This window comes from Mobula hypostoma, chromosome 17 (genome assembly GCF_963921235.1).
Source record: "Mobula hypostoma chromosome 17, sMobHyp1.1, whole genome shotgun sequence".
Taxonomy (NCBI): Eukaryota; Metazoa; Chordata; class Chondrichthyes; order Myliobatiformes; family Myliobatidae; genus Mobula; species Mobula hypostoma.
This window is the reverse complement of record NC_086113.1, coordinates 19,550,937-19,570,048: the sequence shown is the minus strand read 5'-3', so window position 1 is coordinate 19,570,048 and position 19,112 is coordinate 19,550,937. Positions and strand designations below refer to the sequence as shown.

Genomic DNA, 19,112 nt, shown 5'->3' with positions numbered 1-19,112 from the left:
AAAATGTTAACAAGGGGACGTGGATAGCTACATTGGACTGTGATATTATAGACGCAACATAGCTAAGGGATGGACATTATTTCAGGGTACTGGTGGGATAAAGGTGGAGGAAAGAGAAGAGGGGGAGTTGAATTTCTGGTTAAGAAGAACATCATGATAGTAATCTGAATTGAAATTACTGAGGGATTGTCCAGTTAGGCTTTATGGGGAGGACCTGAGAAATGAGAAGAGGATGGTCACCTTGTTGGGATTGTATTCGTAGAATCCCTAATAGTCAAAGGGAATCAGGGGAATAAATATGCAGGAAGATGGTGGAAAGTTGTGGGAATAATAGGGTTATCATAGTAGGGGATTTTAACTTTCCTAATCTCGAGTGGGGCTGCCATAGTGCTAAGGACTTGGTTGGGGTAGAATTTGTTAAGAGTGTTCAGAAATATTTCCTTTTGCAATATATAGAGAGCCCTACTAGGGAAAAGGCAGAGGTTGAAAGACTGAGGAAATGGGGCAGGACAGGGGCGCAATGGTGGCAAAGCGGTTGGCACAACACTATTACAGTTCGGGGTGTCAGAGTTCAATTCTGGCGCTTGCTGTAAGGAGTTTGTATGTTCTCCGTGTGACCATGTGGTTAAATAGGTAGGTTGCTGGGCAGCACAGCTTGTTGGGCTGAAAGTACCTGTTCTGTGCTGTATCGCTAAAACTAAAAATAAAGTTTGAGGTGTCTGTGTGCCTAGAGCTTTAACTTAGTTATGGAAAGGAACAGATCTGATCCACAATTGTTCTCAATTGGGGCAAGGCAAATTTGAATGGTATCAGGCAGGAACTTGCAAAAGATGATTGCAGTAGGTTGTTTGCAGGCATTGGGTCACCCAGCATGTAGGACGCGTTTAAAAGTGCAATATTGATCTTTCAAGATCTACATGTGCCTGTTCGAATGAAGACTGGTGTATGTAGATGATGAGGGATATTGAAAGAAGGGGAAATGCTTTGGGTATAGGAAGTTGGGATCAAGTGAGTCTCTGGTTACCTGGATAGGTATAGGGGATGTAGGAATATACTTAAAGGAAATCAGAAGGGCAAAAGTGGGCATGAAATATCTTTGGCAGGGAAGATGAAGGAGAATCCAAAGAGAACTTATATAAAGCACACCTGTGAGAAAATAAGGTCTCTAGAGATCTGAAGACATCCATTTAAGGTGAGTAGAGGAAAGTTTAGGAGAGCTCCCAGGGATAGGCTTTTGTACAGGGAGTGGTGGGTAACTGAACCACTTTACCAGGGGTGGTGGTAGAGGTTGATACAATAAGGTCGATTTAATGAAAAACTTTAAGAAAGGTGCATAGATGTAAGAAAAATGTTAGGTTATGGGTTGTGTAGGAGGGAACGGTTAGATTGATTTTGGAGTAGGTTTATATAAGTTGGCACAAAATTGTGAGCCAAAGGGCATGTACTGTGCCCGTGTTCTATGTTGGAAGACATAAGTGGACATCTTTGTGTGGAGCCACAGGAGATGGGTGAGACCCTCAATGAATATTACTCTTTTGACTTTAGAACTTGACACACTTAATGGGCCTGTTTTGAGGATTGTACGTGATACAGAGCGGAAGAAATGAGCGAAGTGAGTTTGAGGGATGAACCATGCTAGTACGTTGCGGAAACAATGCAGAGAGAGAGAGCCGTTTGGAGAGGAGAAGCTGAGGCTGAGGAGTTCTGATGCCTGTGCAACTGGTCTGGTTTCAAGATTGGATCATTCTGCATGCCGAACCAAATTCAGGAGTTTGAGAGCAGCTTCAGGCTGGGTGGCATGGTCTAGGCCTGGAGCCTTTTGCTGCAGTGGTGCTTGGGTCCTAATGCAAGGTACTATATGCTGTTTGGACAATTTAAATGCTGGCCCATATCGAGTTTAAAGACACTCGCCCTCCATGATGTTCATTCCTCTCTCCAAGACACTGAAGCCATGAAGACTGCCCACTAAAATAAGTGTTGGTGTTTGTGAAGATGCTCAGGATTTCCAGAGGGATCTTGATTAGCTGGGTAAGTGGGATGAGAAATAGTAAATGGAGTGTAATTTGGATAAATGCAAGGTGTTGCATTTTGAAAAGAGTAAGTGGGGTAGGACTCTAGGGAGTGTTCTAGAAAAATGGGACCCAGGAATACAAGTGCATGGTTCCTTGAAAGTGGTAAACAGGTAAAGAGGGTGATGAAACATTCCTTTTGGCACACAGGCCTTCATTAGTCATGGTATTAGATGTAGAAGTTGGGATGTTGCAGTTGTGCAGGACATTGGTGAAACCACATTTGGAGTTCTGTTTTCAGCTTCGTTCACCCAGCTATAGGACAGATGTCTAAAGACTGGAAGAAGTACAGAGGAGATATACGAAAATGTTGCTAGTTCTTGAAGGACTGAGTAATGAAGAGATTAAGCAGATTGTGACTTTATTCATTGAACCATAAGCGAATGAAGGGTGATCTTATAGAGAGATGTATAAAATCATGATGGCCATAAATAGGGACAATGCACACATTACTTTTTCCAGGCTTGGGGAATCAAGAACTGAAGGGCATAGGTTGACGATGAGTGGGGTGAGATCCAACAGAAACTTTTAAACCCAGAGGGTAGTCAGCAATGAGCTGCTCGAAGAAGTGGTTGGGGTGGATATACTAACAACATTTAAGAAGTACTTGGATAGGAGAGGTTTGGGGATATGGGCCAAATGGGATGAATTTAGATGAGAATTTTGGTCGGCTTGGTCGGGTTGGGCGGAAGGGCTTGTTTGCATGCTGTCTGACTCCATGAATACTTCATCTGCAAAGTTATGAAGAGAACTGATGAAAGTGCAGTTACTGCCAGACATCTCAAGTTGTGATGATGGAGGAAAGGTTGGACCCAGAACACACTCTGATATTTAGGGCTGAAACAATGAGCTCTTAATCAATCTGGACGAACACAAAGCAGGAATAAATGAGTCATTTATTGTTGTTGGGTTGTTAGTAATAGTGCAAGGATGATGTTAGAGCTTAGCTAGTTGGCCTAATGATTTAATGAAGATACAGGATGCAATGCATCTAAATTTGTTAACAACAGAAAGCTTGGTAGGGAAATGAGTTGCAAATAGGTTACACGATACAACAGAGTTTGAACAGGTTAAATATATGGGCAGGGACATAGGAATGGAGTATCATGTGAGTTAATGATTTTGGTAGGAACAAGGAAAAAATGAAGTTGTTCATAGTGTCCTTGTACAGTAAATTTAGTTATTATTCAGGTAAAGCAAGTAATCATGAAGACAGATGAATAATTAAACAATTATTACAAAAACTTAGGAGCCCAAATGATAAGTTTGAGATTGCAGTCCATACATTGTCTGCAGTACTTCAGTTGGCTCCAAGTCAAAGGGTGGATATACTTGCCGGAATATTTTATGGTTATTGTTTAAAAAGGGTGATTAAAAATCGCTTTCAGAGGGCCAGCTATTGTAGGTACTGGCATGGACTGAACGTGGGTGGATGATTGCCTGTGAGGTGAACAAGATCCTAGTTAATCAACTTGTTATTTACTTATACTGTACTCTGGTTGGAGAACTAACTTTATTAAATGACTGTTGGAGCACGTTTATTGCAAGAATAAAGCTCCAGACTAAAATATGCTCCCAATATGAAGAAAATAGAGCAGAAAGCCATCTTGCAATAATAAACTAAATTAGTGTTTTCCTTGATATTTGCACTATGTAATGACAATTTTACCAATCCGCTCGTGTAAGGACACCGTGTCCTCTGAATGTAATTTTTGTAAAATTGTCTGTAACTTAAAAGTGTGTACAATTGAATTAAGTCAATACTGATTAACCAAAATAGTCCTTAAATTTAAATTAATTGCCCTTATTGTTCAGTTAACACAAGGAAATGGGTATTTTTCATAACATCTTTTTTGCTCTTCAGTCACAGAGAAGGTTATTTTGAGGAATTACTATCTTTTTGGGATGGAGTATAGTAACAGGCCCTTCCAGCCTTAATGGGTTTGTGTCACCCAATAACACCCATTCGACTAATTAACCTACTCATCTGTACATCTTTGGAACATAGGAGGAAACACATGGACACAGGGAAAACAGGCAGCATCAGAATGGAACCCAGGTTGTTAGTGCTGTTACAGTGTTATACGAACCATTTCCCCTATTTCTGCCACAGAGTGTTTGATGAAAATATGTAGATGCATCTCACCCTAACCATGACTTTTTACTCTCCTCCCATCCAGTAGGCACAGGAAGAGCTTCTGACACTGCTGAACCTCACATCACAGCGCTAAGCAGTATTGCATCCGTATTGTACTGTCTCAGTACTTTTATATTTGTGTGGAGTAACACTTACTTTTTATTCGCAGTTATTTTGTAAATAACACTATTCTTTGCATTTCTGGTTAGTTGCTAGCTACATTTCATTGGCTTTGTATTTGTACTTGGCACAAGAACAATAAAATTGAATCTAATCTAATCTATAAATTTAACAAATCCTGAGGCAGTGCTGGCAAATTAGGAAATTTGATTTCCTATTTCCTTGTGTTAAACAGAGTAAAGTTGGGAAATTTAAGGACCCTTCCCCACCACCCAACCTCCAAGAGGACCACAACCTTGCTGTGGTTTGTAGGCTTGTGTACCTCAGTGACCCGGAGAGCTATGTTGGCTGGAGTCAGGGCTTTATGCTTTGGCTGTTGGTAGGGTCACCCATGCCAAACAGGTCAAAGGGTAGAGGCCAGAGTAAGAGAGGTCCACAAGTCGGTCCTCCAGGATTGGAGGTTCAGCTCAGGGCTAACAACCCTGGCAGGTAAAACAAAATTGTTACGGAAACAGCAATGAAGAATCCTTCAGCATCCAAGCACAATGGTGTCTCTGAGTCTCCACCTGGAACTTGCATGACTGACAGTAGTGAAAACCAAGAGGAAGTTGCAGATGTGGTCAAGGAAGCCCTAAACGCTGCTATACGCCGGTGGCATAACAGGCAGAAAATAAGTTCCCCACCACCCAAAATACTAAATATTATCCATGGATATAAGTACTTTCTTCTACATTATACACTTTTGCAATAATTTCGGTAAAGTATATTGGAGTGGCGATGAAAAAATTAGATTCAGTAAGCAATTTCTGTTTTAAAATAAAATAAATCTGAAGTGATGTATTGGCCCAGTCTTCCATGGATTGGCAAAGTTAACTACACTAACATGTCACCTGCAACTAAATATGCTGCTAGCTGGAGTAGGGTTTGTGGAGCAAACTTCCTCTGGTAAACAACTCTGAGGGAACAGAAAGGTTCACCACAGAGCAGGGTCTCTGATTATTAATGGAAATGCACACTTGCTCTGTTTTTAATGTGAATGAATTTCAGAAGATTAGATTAGATTAGATTATGAGGACATTCAGTCCTCGTTTATTGTCATTTAGAAATGCATGCATTAAAAAATGATACAATGTTCCTCCAGAATATCACAAGAAAAACAGGACAAACCAAGACTAAAACTGAGAAAACCACATAATTATAACATATAGTTACAACAGTGCAAAGCAATACCATAATTTGATAAAGAGCAGACCATGGGCACAATAAAAGTCTCAAAGTCCCGATAGACTCATCATCCCACACAGGCGGCAGAAAGGAGAAACTCTCCTTGCCATGAACCTCCAAGCACCGAGAACTTGCCGATGCATTGGAAGCACCCGACTGCAGCCGACTCTGAGTCTGAAAACTTCGAGCCTCCGACCAGCTCCTCCAATACAGCCTCTCCGAGCACCATCCTCTGCCGAGCACTTTGATCCCGCCCCGGCCGCCGAGCAACAAGCAAAGCCGAGGACTCTGGGCCTTCTCTGGAGATTCTGGACCACACAGTACCAGCAGCAGCGAAGCAGGCATTTCAGAAGTTTCACCAGATGTTCCTCCGTACTCTCAGGTCCATCTCCATCAAATCAGGATTGTGCACGGTACCCTACTTGACAAATAACAGATATCATTCACCGGAGTGGCCGCCGCGAGCTGTGTTGCGCCGCCATCTTCTCCTCCTCTTTCATTCATGCTGTGTATCTCAGCCCAATAAATTTATAGCAATGTCAGACTATTTTAATCAGGCTTCAAGTTTCAGTTGTTAAACTGCATAAATTCAGCTCAGTTCAAACAATACAAAAATCACATTCTTAATTTTAATGATTATGTTTTATAACTTAATGCATTTTAATGTACTTAATATTTGCCATCCATGAAGCAGGAACAATGGTAAAATTTCCCAGTACAGTATCAATCTACTTTTGGATTCGATAAGGAATTTTGCATCATACATCAGCCAAGAAATTTCTGGTGATCAGCTGCAATGCTTTGGCACTTGAATATGTGTATCTGAATCTGAACCTCTACAGAATTAGGGAGGTAAACTCTAACAGTTATAGTGTCATAGAAAAGTACAACACAGAAATAAGCCCTTTGACCCATCTAGTCCATGCTGAACCATTTAAACTGCCTACTCCCATCAACCTGTACCAACTATTGCCCTCCATACACGTACCATCCATGAACCTATCCAAACTTCTCTTCAACATTGAAGTCAAGCTTGCATGCACCTCTTGTGTTGGCAGCTCATTCCACACTCTCACAACCCTCTTAGTGAAGAAGCTTCCCCTCATGTCCACCTTAAACTTTTCACCTTTCACTTTTAACCCATGACCTCTAGTGGAAAAAGCTTTCTTGCATTTATTCTATCTATACCCCTCATAAATTTGTATATCTCTATCAAAGCTCCCCTCAATCTGCTACATTCCAAGGAACAAAGTCCTAACCTGTTTAATCTTTTCTTAAACTCAGGTCTTCCGGTCCCGGCAACATCCTTGTAAATTTTCTCCGTACTCTTTCAACCTTATTTACATCTTTCCTGTAGGTAGGTCACCAAAACTGCACGCAATACTCCAAATTAGGTCTGACCAATGTCTTATACAATTTCAACATTACATTCCATCTTAGTATTCAATACTTTGATTTATGAGGGTCAATATGCAAAAAGCTTTATTTACAACAGACTGCCTGTAACACCACTTTCAATGAATTACGGACCTGTATTCTCAGATCCTTTTGTTCTACCACACTCCTCAGTGATATACCAAACACTGCATGTGACCTCCCCGATACTGAAGTGCAAGACCTTGCACTTGCCTGCATTAAATTCCATCTGTCATTTTTCAGCCCAGTTTTCCGAATGTTCCAGATACGGCTGCAAATACTGATAGCTTTCCTCACTATCCGCTATATCCCCAATCTTGGTGTCATCCACAAATTTGCTGATCCAGTTAACCACATTATCATACAGATCATTGATATAGATGATAAACAATAAAGGACCCAGCACTGATCCCTTCAACACACCACTAGTCATCGGCCTCTGGTCAGAGAGACAACCATCTACCACAACTCTGGCTTCTCCCACAAAGCCAATGTCTAATCGAGTTTATTACTTCATCTTGAATGCTGAGCGACTAAACCTTCTTGACCAACCTGCCATGGGGAATCTTGTAAAATGCCTTGCTAAAGTCCACGTAGACAACATCCACTGCCTTGCCTTCACCATCTTTCCTGGTAACTTCCTTGAAAAACTCTAAGATTGGTTAGAGTTGACCTACCATGTATGAAGCTATACTGACTACCTGTAATCAGTCCGTGCTAATCCAGATACTGTACTCGTTTCTGGTCCTTTAGAATACCTTCCAATAACTTTCCCACTACTGATTCAGGCTCACCAGCCTATAATTTCCTGGTTTATATTTTAGACCCTTTCTTAAACAGTGGAACAACATTAACCATTTTCCAATTCTCAGGTACCTCACCTATCACTAAGGATTTCAATGTCTCTGTTCGGGCCCCTGCAATGACTGCACTTGCCTCCCACATGGTCTGAGAGAACATCTTGTCATGCCTTTGGGATTTATCCACCCTAATTTGCCTCAAGACTGCAAACACCTCCTCCTGTGAAATCTGTATAGGGATGATAAAGTTGATGCTCCATCTCCTGAGTAAATATAGATGCAAAAAACCCAATTAAGATCTCCCCCCAATCTCTGTTGGCTCCATGCATGGATTACCATTCTGATATTCCAGGGGACCAAGTTTGTCCCTTTTAATCCTTTTGCTCTTAACATATCTGCAGAATACCTCGGGATTCTCCTTCATGTTGTCTGTTCGATCAACTTCATGCCTTCTTTTACCCCTCTGGATTTCTTTGTATTTTCTTTCATTTCTTACACTCCATAAACACCTCATTTATTCCTTTGTGCCTATACCTGCTTCTGTTTTCCTTAACCTGGTCCTCAATATCTCTTGAAAACCAAGGTTCCCTACACCTGTTATATTTGCCTTTTATTCTGACAGGCACATAAAAGCTCTCAATTTCATTTTTGAAGTTCTCCCACTTACCAAGTACACCTTTGCCAGAAAACAACCTTTCCCAATTCGCACTTACCATAAACTTCCTGGCACCATCAACAGTTACCTTTCTCCAAAGTAGAATCCTAACCCGCAGTCCAGGTCTATCTTTTTCCACATTTACTTTGAAACTTGTGCACAGACCTACCAGCATGTGTGCAGAGGAACTGGCCCACCTATTGTGGGTTCGAAGTCTGAAATTAAACAGTGCTGACTACCTGGCTTTGTGCTGATGTTATAGATTTTATTTTTGAGTTGAAACTGAGCAACATAATATTTTGAAAATTTATTCAGTAAATAAGCAGTGCAAAGGTATGAAAATGCATCAGCTTGGCAAGAAATTAGATGACAAGATCACTTTTAAAGTTTTAATACAATAATGTAATTTAGCAAATTTGATTTCTGATTCAGTAAAACATATGATGTGAGAGCTAACTTTAAATTCAGTGATAACCTGGTATGTTTTACTGTTAGAGCACTTTGGCGATTAGTTTATTCTCTGGTTCTGTTTATATTGCTATAACTTCCTTTGTCATATTTGTAATAAATAAAGTTTCCATTGTTAACATTCAAAGTTTTACAAATAACATTGTCTATGGCACGTTAACAAGTTTAATCAGAGACATGTGAGTAGAACATAGACCAGTACAGAACAGGAACAGGACCATCGACCCACAATTCTGTGCCGATCCAATTAAATTAGTAATTAAATTGCTAATGAAACTAATCTCTTCTGTCCACACAATGTCCATATCCTTGCATTTTTCTCACATTCACATGCCTGTCTAAATGTCTCTTAAAAGTACCCATCATGTCTGCCTCTACCAGCAGTCCAGGCACCCACATCTCGGTGTGGAAAACAAAAATGTCCCTCTTACCTTTCATCTGAAATTACCCCTTCTCATCTTAAATGTATGCCTCTGGCATTAGACATTTCAACCCTGAGGAAAAGATATTGTCTGTCTACTCTATCTGTGACTCTCATAATCTTATAAACCTCTATCAGATCAGCCTCTGCTGCTCCTGAGAAAAAACAACCCAAGTTTGACCAACCTCTTGTTATAGCACATGCTCTCCAAACCTCTTTTGCACCCTCCGCAATGCTTTGACATCCTTCCTTTAATGAGGCAACCAGAACTGTAAGCAATACTCCAGATTTAAGGTCACAACGTAACTTCCTGACTTCGACATTCAATACCTTTACTAATAAGGGCAAGTATGCCATATGCCTTTCTTAACCACCCTATCATCCCATGGAGCCATTTTCAGGGAAAATTTCAAGAATGTTTTCGACAAGATGATAAACATTCATCAAAATAAAACAATCTACTCAAGAAATATTTCATACCTATTGGTATTTCCAATGTTTTTATTTGTCTTCAGTAAAAAACATCGCCAAGGCAACATTTGATCAAAAACAGCCGATACAATTGTTTGAATAAATGGAAATAATTCTTAACAAGTTTACTACTTTAGTAATACTCTAGAAAAGAGACCCTAATAAAACATTTAGCTGTAACAGTATGCAAATATCTATATTAGAACATCTTGAATTATTCTCCGTCTTCTCACACATCTGGTTTGTGCATTTTGTTTTACAGTCCTTCAGAATGCACTACAATCTTTGTCTTCATTGTTTTATTTATTATCACCATGTACACTGTTTACTTTGCAAATTCGACATGAGCAAGGTATTTCACTGAACACAGAAATAGATTTGTTAAATACTGAACAAATACTTAAAGTTGGTTTGAAAATGAGTTTAGACGTGTTCTTGAAAAGGCTAAGTTCCTTACAAGTTGCAATAAATACCATTGTTTTAAAGAACTTGCTGCCTTAAATACAGCAAAAACCTCATCAATTGCTAAACTTAAAATGATTGAGTAACTGTCATTTGGAACAAGACGATCCAAGTTGTATTTCCAGTCTGTGTTATTCTGTGTGGTTTCTTCTATTTGGGTAGTAGATACAACTGGGATATGAAAAGTCCCTGTACTTTGTTATTAAACATTAGTCTCTCTTGAACTGTATGGAGATCCGAGATTGATTTAATTTGGCTGTAACTGTGAGTTCCACAATTAATCAGTCAATGGATATTTGATATCCGTATAGGTGCTGTTGCTTCATTAATTACTAAAAAACAAAAGTAATCAATTGGTAAAATCATCAATTTTTAAAGTTGTGTTAATCAGTTATTAGAACAAAGAGCTTTATGGAGATAGGGAATCTTGTAGAGTTCTGAGAACACAACATGAGACCATGAAGAGATCTAAGTTTGAGGACAATTTTAAAGTAGAAGCTTTAGGACAACGGGAGCTTTTGTGCGTCCAAAACAGGTGGTCAGAACATGGTGCCAATTCTCAAATAAAAGCAAATTGCCAGAGAACTTTGTCCTGGTACTAAAAGCTAAGCTACATAAAATGAGTTGCTATTTCACTTCAGCTTCAGTTTCTCAAGCAGGAACTAGTTTTGTTTCAGCATGTATTTAGAGTATTTGAGTATAATTAGGAAAGTGTTTGAAATAACTGAGTTCATTGAGATGACAGATAATATTTAAGTTTAAATCAGTTGGCTCTAAGATCAAAAAGCACTCCCAATGCAGATAATCTAAAAGGTACATAACCACTACTGATTGGGCTACGGACATGTCATTGGTCCCATGCACTTAAGACACACAGAAAGTAATGTTAGATTTAGACTGACATTTTCACAACCAGCATGGAGAATTTCAAATAATTGATTGACAAATATTTTTAATCTTTAAAATTAGAAACAATCTGTAAAAGTACAGACTGAAAATGCATGGTCATTTTCTAGTTTTGCACTTGGTCTGGCACAGTAGAAGTCAAATTGATCTGTCTCAACCTGTGCACTGTGGCAGCATTTAAACATGAATGCATTCCTTCTTTCCATTCTCCCCACTTCCATTGTCACTAGGCAGCAGAACGGGATTGAGACGTAAAATTCAGACCTTGGAGCCAGAATGGTGTTAATTTATGTAATCACAAACGGGAGAAATATCTGCAGATGCTGGAAATCGAAGCAACACAAGATGCTGGAGGAACTCAGCAGGCCAGGCAGCATCTATGGAGAAGAGTACAGAGGACGTTTCTGGTTGAGGCCTTTCAGCAGGACTGGAGAAAAAAAGATGAGCAGATTTAAAAGGTGGGGGGGAGGGGGAGGGAGGACCAACAGGTGAAACCGAGAGGGGGAGGCGTGAAGAAAAGAGCTGGGAAGTTGATTGGTGAGAGATACAGAGCTGGAAAAGGGTGACTCTAATGGAGGGCAGAAGGCCATGGAAGAAAGAAAAGGTGGGAGGTGCACCAGAGGGAGGTGATGGGTAGGCAAGGAGATAAGGTGAGGGAGGGAAAAGGGAATGGGGAATGGTGAAAGGGGTGGCCCTCACCAGAAGTTCAAGAAATTGATGTTCATGCCATCAGGTTGGAGGCTACCCAGATGGAATACAAGGTATTATTCCTCCAACCTGAGCGTGGCCTCATCGCAACAGTAGAGGAGCCCGTAGATTGACATACTGGAGTGGGAATGGGAAGTGGAATTAAAATGGGTGGCCGCTGGGAGATCCCACTTCCTCTGGTGGACGGAGCGTTGGTGATCGGTGACGTGGTCTCCTACTCTATGTCGGGTATCACCGAAATACAAGAGGCCACACTGGGAGCACTGGACACAGTAGATGACCCCAACAGACTCACAGGTGAAGTGTCGCCTCACCTGGAAGGACTGTTGGGGCCCTGAATCGTAGGAGGTGTAGGGCAGTTGTAGCACTTGTTCCGTTTGCAAGGCTAAGTGCCAGGAGGGAGATCAGTGGGGAGGAACGAATGGATAAGGGAGTCACGTAGGAAGCGATGCCTGTGGAAAGCAGAAAGTGGGGTGGAGGGAAAGATGTGCTTGGCGCTGGGATCCTGTTGGAGATGGTGGAAGCTCCAGAGAATTAATATAAATTGGTTCTTTGACCAAGCCAAAAGAATTTTCCTGTCACTGTACATAAAGGTTTAGAAAAGCGATGAAACTGCAATTAAATATTCTAAGGTAGTAAATGTGATTTAATTACAGATTGTCTGGTCACAATTTATTTGGACTTTGGTAAATGCAGTGTGTTTTCATCAGAAAACTGTGCATTCCCAGTCAGCCAAACTGAATTTCTCAGCAGCTTGTTTTGAGAAGTCTACAGCATGGTGAGACATCTCTAGATGCAACAAATACTGACACATTGACAATACAGGCTATTATATGCACCTATAATGAGATAACTGAAGTGTTAGAACTTAGAACAGTACAGCACAGAAACTGGCCATTTGGACCACGGTGTTGTGCCAAAACAATTAAACGAGTAATCAAATGGGTAACTAATCTCTTCTGCCAACACAATGTGTGTATACTTCCATTTTCCCCACATTCATGTGCCTATCTAAAGGCATCTTAAAAGTCTCTAGTATTTTTGCCTGTAAACCACTCTAAGCAGAGTATTCCAGGCACCCACCACTCGTGCGTGTGTGTGTGTGTGTGTGTGTGTGTGTGTGTGTGTGTGTGTGTGTGTATTTAAGAAAAAAAACACTCCCCCTCACATCTCCTTTGAAATTACCACTTCTCAGATTAAAGGCATGCTCTTTGATATTAAGACATTTCAACCCTTGGGAAAAGATACTGTGTACTCTTATAAACCTCTCTCAGATCTCCCCCTCAGTCCCCACCACTCCAGAGAAAACCCAAGTACGTCCAACCTCTCCTTATAGCACATGATTGTTTTCTTAATATTCTGAAGCATCATGAATTGAATAGGAAGCTATTTGAGCAATAGTTTTGGTCATCTTAATGTCATACATGATCCCCAGTTGATCTTTAGACCACATAAATATACCATCACTTTGATACCTTTTAATCTCTAAGATTTACCAGACTTTGCAGCTGCTTCAGATGATCTGCCACTTCTGTGCCTTTATCTCCACACCTGACTCTCCCAGTGTCCTCTAGATTTGTATCGTTCTTTGCAAACTCAACACCATCCAAAATTGTTCGTGTCCAAACTTCAATTATCACCTCTGTTCTTGTCAACTTCAGCTATTTCCTGCTTAAGAAATTCCCCATTCTCCATTCTTGTTTTCAAATTACTTCAGTCTTCTCCATTCCTATAATCTTCCCCCAAGCATCTATCTGCTCTGATCATCCCTGAATTTAATCGTTCTTGCCATGCCTTTCGCTGCCAGGTCTAAAATGTGAAATTACTTCCTAAATTGCATTCTCCTTTAAGGCACTGTTTGAAGACACTGTCTTTGACCAAACTTATTTGTTCCAATATTTATAAACATTCATTATTGTGAGAATGTTTTAGTCATTGTTCTGTTATAGAAACTGTCTATTCATGATTTTTTTTTTCCCTGTTCTTATCACATTTTTGAGAAATGTTATTTCTACAAACTCCATGATGGGATGCAGGAGAGCTTGAACTAATGAGATTCTTCTTCCTTATACTTGCACTTCAGCGATTCAAGGCCCTTTGGTGTTTTTAAAACTACTTTTCTTTTTAAAGTTGGATTAGATAGATCCAGATGAGCAGATTTGAAAAGAATCCATTAGTTGCAAGAATATCAGCTGTCCCTTTCTTGGTACGTACTGAAAGTAAGCTGTTCCATTTTGATTTTATTCAGTGGTACGTGATGACAATTTTTGGGACTCGAGAATACCAGTGACCCAGGTACTCCAGGATAATGCCGTCAGATATTTATTTCAATTTCCAAAGTGTACTTCAGAAGCTCTGTCTCAATCTGAAATAAAATGATACATAATTATTGTTACATTCTGTGACACAATGTGCTGCAACTTGGAACGTAAATTCGCTTCAAATGTGATCTTGATATTTTTCGCAATGCTTTTGGGCACAGTATTTGAAGATAGTTTTTCTGAGGATAAACCATTTTTCCCTAGAGTAAGCCTGAAAAGCAGTAAAGATCTAGTCAATGACTAAACCAGAATTGCCCCATTAACAACTGTTCATTTTTCCTAAATAGAACATCATTTTGGGAGGGGGCGGGGGAGAGAGGAGATGAAAGAATCTCAACTTTATTCAAAATTATGAGGGCTATAGATAGGGTAAATGCAAGCAGGCTTTTTCCAGAGGTTAGGTGGGACTACAACCAGAGGTCATGGCTCAAGGGTGAAAGTTGAGAAGTTTAAGCGGTATACAAGGGGAAAACTACTTCGTTCACAGGGTCGTGAGACTGTGGAATGAGCTGCCAGCAGAAGTCGTGCATGCGGGCTCGATTTCAACGTTCAAGAGAAGGTTGGATAGGTACAGGGATAGTAGGAGTATGGAGGGCTATGGTCCCGGTGCAGGTCGATGGGGTATGCAATTTAAATGGTTTCAGCATGGACTGGATGGGCTGAAGGGCCTGTTTCTGTGCTGTACTTCTCTGTGACGCTATTTATAAACTAAGTTAAGTCACACCAACTCCATGCTGACTCTGTAGATGTGGTGAGGACCCACAAGTATCTGGATGACAGACTTGAGTGAAGCACCAACACAGAAGCTGTGTACAAGGGCCAGAGTCGCCTCTGCTTCCTGAGGAGGTCCTTTGGAGTATGCAGGCCTCTCCTTCACATGCTCTACCAATCTGTCATCACCAGTACAATTTTCTATGCGGTGGTGTGCTGGGGTAATGGCATCAACGTCGGTAATGCCAGCAGGTTCAATAATTTGATTAGAAAGGCTGGCTATGTTATAAGAGTCAAACTGGACACACTGGAGGCTGTGGTAGAACCGAGGACCCTACGGAAAATCCCGGCAATTCTGTACAATGTTTCTCATCCTCTGCATGCCACCTTGGCTGAACAGAGGGGCACGTTTTAGTAAGAGACTACGACAACTGTGCTGCTCCAAAGAGCGCTATATGTGGTTCTATTACAAGTCAACCTTTCGCCGGGGAAGTGAAGACCCCCTCCTGTTAGACGGTATGAAGTAACTTATTTTTAATTCTTTCTTACTTCTTGTCTAATATTTGTATATCTGTGCACTTGTAATGCTACTGTGACACTGTAATTTCCTTTGGGATCAATAAAGTGTTGATCGATCTATCTTATTTCAGTCACATGACTGACATGAAGCAAAGATGCTTTGATTCAATCCATCCAATAGCACTGCAAATGAAAAAATATATAGTTCCAGAAACAAAATAAAATTGCATTTAAAAAAAAATTGTTTTTTCTCCACAGATGCTGTGAGAAGGCACAGGCTGAATTGAGGAGGTAGTTCCTGGCCCCAGAGCATGTTGAAGCGATGGAACCTGATGCTTAGACGTTGGTTTAGGCGCTGGGCCAGACTGAAAAGGTCAGGGTGTCGGGGCCCAAGGCGAGGGACGGGCTGGTTCAGATCATTGCTCCATGACTCAGCTTTGTGCTGAACTACAGGACTCTCCTTGCAGACTTCAGCTCAAACTGCCGTTTGCTTGCAGCTACTCTTTGCATGATGTGTTTTTTCTCTTTGCACATTGGGTGTTCGATGGTCTTTTTTTTATGGGTTCTTTTGGGTTTCTTTGTTTCATGGCTGCCTGTAAGGAGATGAATTTCAAGGTTGCATAATATATATATGTATATATTATATAACCTTGAGATACAGCTCCTAACAAAGAGCCATGTCATAATGTATACATACTTTTATAATAAATGTACTTTGAAATAGGAAGCAATGATCAGGGAATAAAATGGCTGTTGACAGCCTTATCATAACACAGGAGGCCTCTTAGTGCACCGGATTTATGCTGGCTCCCACACAGCGAAGCAGCTGTGCGTTTGCCTCGTAACCCGGTAATTTATTCTCATCCTTACAAACACACTAATTCTACCCGTGTTTCTTTTTAACATTTACCTGCATTCGGGGTAGTTTACAGTCCTCAGTTAACTAATCAGCCTTTGTTTTCAGGAGATTGGCCCAACTTGGAGAAGACCCGCTGGGTGTGGTCTTTCACTGATTCTATTACGGTTATTGGGTTTATTGAGTATGCCCACAAGAAAATGAATCTCAGGGTTGTATATGGAGAAATACATGTACTTTGATAATAGATATACTTTGAACTCTGTACAACATAAGCATGCACTGAATAGCTAAAACATCAATACTCCACTGGACAGTTGAACAAGTAAGGAAAATCGGGACTTGATTGAGCAGAATTTTACAATCGGGACTAAGGAAACAGCAAAAATATTGAACACAGAGCCAGAATATTTGTTTCTAGCAGAAGACACAAAAATATGCCAAAAATAGTATTGAACTAGGAATTTTTAAATAAAAGTTAAAACAGGAGGTGTCACTAAAGAAAATAACAGGCGAATTTTTCGGAGCACAGGCGTGTATCCTTTGTTTCCGGAACAAAAGGCTATGTGCATTAATTATAGACTTCCAGAATTCCCAAGAATCTGCTCAGGCCTCCAGTGCATGAAAAACCATCAATCATATCATTGTTTCTCAATTCAGAATGGGAGGGGGGAAGCAGGGAGAAACATCTATTTAGCCTATCAGTTGACAGGGAAATATTGAAATCCATTAAAGGAAGTGACAGTGGACACAATTAGGCAGTCAATATAGTTTTAAAAAAGGGAAAGCAGATGACATATTTTAGATATTTGTTGAAGGATATAAATATCAAGGCGGATAAAAGATAACTAAATGACATTCGTATTTTTAAAAGGCACTTAGAAGGTACTTTACATAAGTTACCGATGAAATGGATGCCAGTCTCTGATGCTGTGTCTGAATGTTATCCTTCATAAATGCATTAAGCAATAATGATATCAAATTGTAAACTTGATACTTGATAATTGCACTATTTTGCTTGCTTCTGCATTCATGGCTTTTTATTGTACCTAAAGTTACTAGGAAATTCTAGCACTTCCACGTCAAACTGCCGAAAATTTTTGTGGCTAGCCGTCATTAAGTTCGGGAGTTCTGTGAGGCCACACACTGTCAAACTTACTGACTGCTCTTCATTTATTTCCTGAATGTGAGCTGATGTTTGGGTCCATAAGCATGATAATTTTCCCAGCACTTGACACAGTGCAAGGAAATACTTGGCAGAGATACAGCAATTTATTCTCATCAGTGGAAGACTTCTTTCAATTGAACACAAGTAATATGTGTTTAATAGTACAGAACTTTAATTTTATTAATTACTTCAACGTTTTTCTAAAACTCCAGGATATTTCGTTTTTTTTCAGCGGCTTAATAACTACAGCTTGCACTGGCCTGCCCCCCATGTTATACAAGCTGCCATATCAAAACTGCTTCTGGCAGTCCTATAGTGGTGATGTTGGAAAGGAAATGGATAGGGAGCAGATTGTCTAATTTTGAAAATAGGTAGGTGAGAGCCAAGTCCCAAGTGAGTGGCTTGCTTTAGGCAGGTTTCAGCTCATCCAACTCAACTTCCCTTACATTTTAATGTTTACCCTTAACATGCAGTATCATTCACTAAAAGTCCTGTTTCCTTATTCTAACTTCTTATTCCTCCTGATTATCCTCCACTTTTCAACCTCTCATTTACTTCTATATTTGGTCTTCACAAAAAGTTACATCCCCTCTCCCCCTCCCCACCTTCTTATGCTGGCTTCTCCCCGCTTTCCTTTCCAGTCCCAATGAAGGGTTTTGGCCTGAAATGTCAAGTGTTTATTCCTTTCCACACAGCAGGGATTTCCACCCTTGGGTCTACGAACCCTTGCTTAATGGCATTGGTCCATGGCACAAAAAAGGCTGAGAACCCCTGCCACAGAGGCTGCCTGGCCTGCTGAGTTTCTCCAGCATTTTGTGTGGGTTACCTAGCAACTGATCTATATCGCTTTTATAGAAACCTATCGCTCTCTATCGAGGTAACCACATAGTTGTATCTCTTCTGATAACTCTGTAAATAAACACATCAAAATAGAACACCACATACAAAGTGCAGGGGGAACTCAAAAGGCCAGGCAGCATCCATGGAAAAGAGTAAACAGTTGACATTCCAGCCCGAGACCCTTCTTGATAAAATGTCTCGGGCCAAAACATCGACTGTGTACTCTTTTCCACAGATGCTGCTTGGCCTGCTCAGTTTCTCCAGCATTGTGTGTGTGTTGCTTGGATTTTCAGCAGCTGCAGATTTTCTCGTGTTTGATATCGAAATAGACACCACCTACGAACCCCTAAGAGCCAAAGAAACATGTGCTAATAGAATTGAAAGGTCAACTGAAGGGGTAGGCAATTAGGACTCAGGCAAGCGATCTATGTAAATGCAAGGAGAGAGGGAGACGCAGACAGACAGACACACACACAAACAATTGCACACTGAAGATGTCACCTCGACTGGAGGCAAAACGTCTGCAAGCTAATCGCCAAGCTCAGAGAACACCACAACATCAAACATACTTATTGCTGCAGAGCAAGAGGGTCAGAAGTTAAGTTGTTATCAGAATGACATAGGCACATGGAAAGCAAATAGTTAATAGTTGATCACAAAAACTGAATACACAAAGGACTTTTGTAGAGCTTTGTCGGCAAAACTGCCTCTAGTTTTAGGCTTATTGTCTGGAGTTTAAAAGGAAAATTACTTGTACTTGGGGCTCTTAGTTACCGAGAAAGGCATATGTAATCAGTCTTTCACTCTACGGATAGATTCTTAAGAGATCGCATTTAATTA

The 19,112-nt window shown here is 40.5% G+C and overlaps 1 protein-coding gene across 7 annotated transcripts in view; it reads right to left on the bottom strand.

Annotated features, from left to right (window-relative positions):
* Positions 1-9,804: 9,804 nt before the first annotated feature.
* Positions 9,805-19,112, bottom strand: part of LOC134357875 (ubiquitin thioesterase otulin-like) — a 56,139-nt gene continuing 46,831 nt past the window's right edge. For all 7 annotated transcript variants that reach the window (XM_063069607.1, XM_063069612.1, XM_063069606.1 and 4 more), the window contains one exon: positions 9,805-14,222. In XM_063069607.1, the coding sequence (XP_062925677.1) occupies positions 14,172-14,222 (51 nt within the window). In that variant the 3' untranslated portion in view covers positions 9,805-14,171. The remainder of the gene's footprint in view (positions 14,223-19,112) is intronic.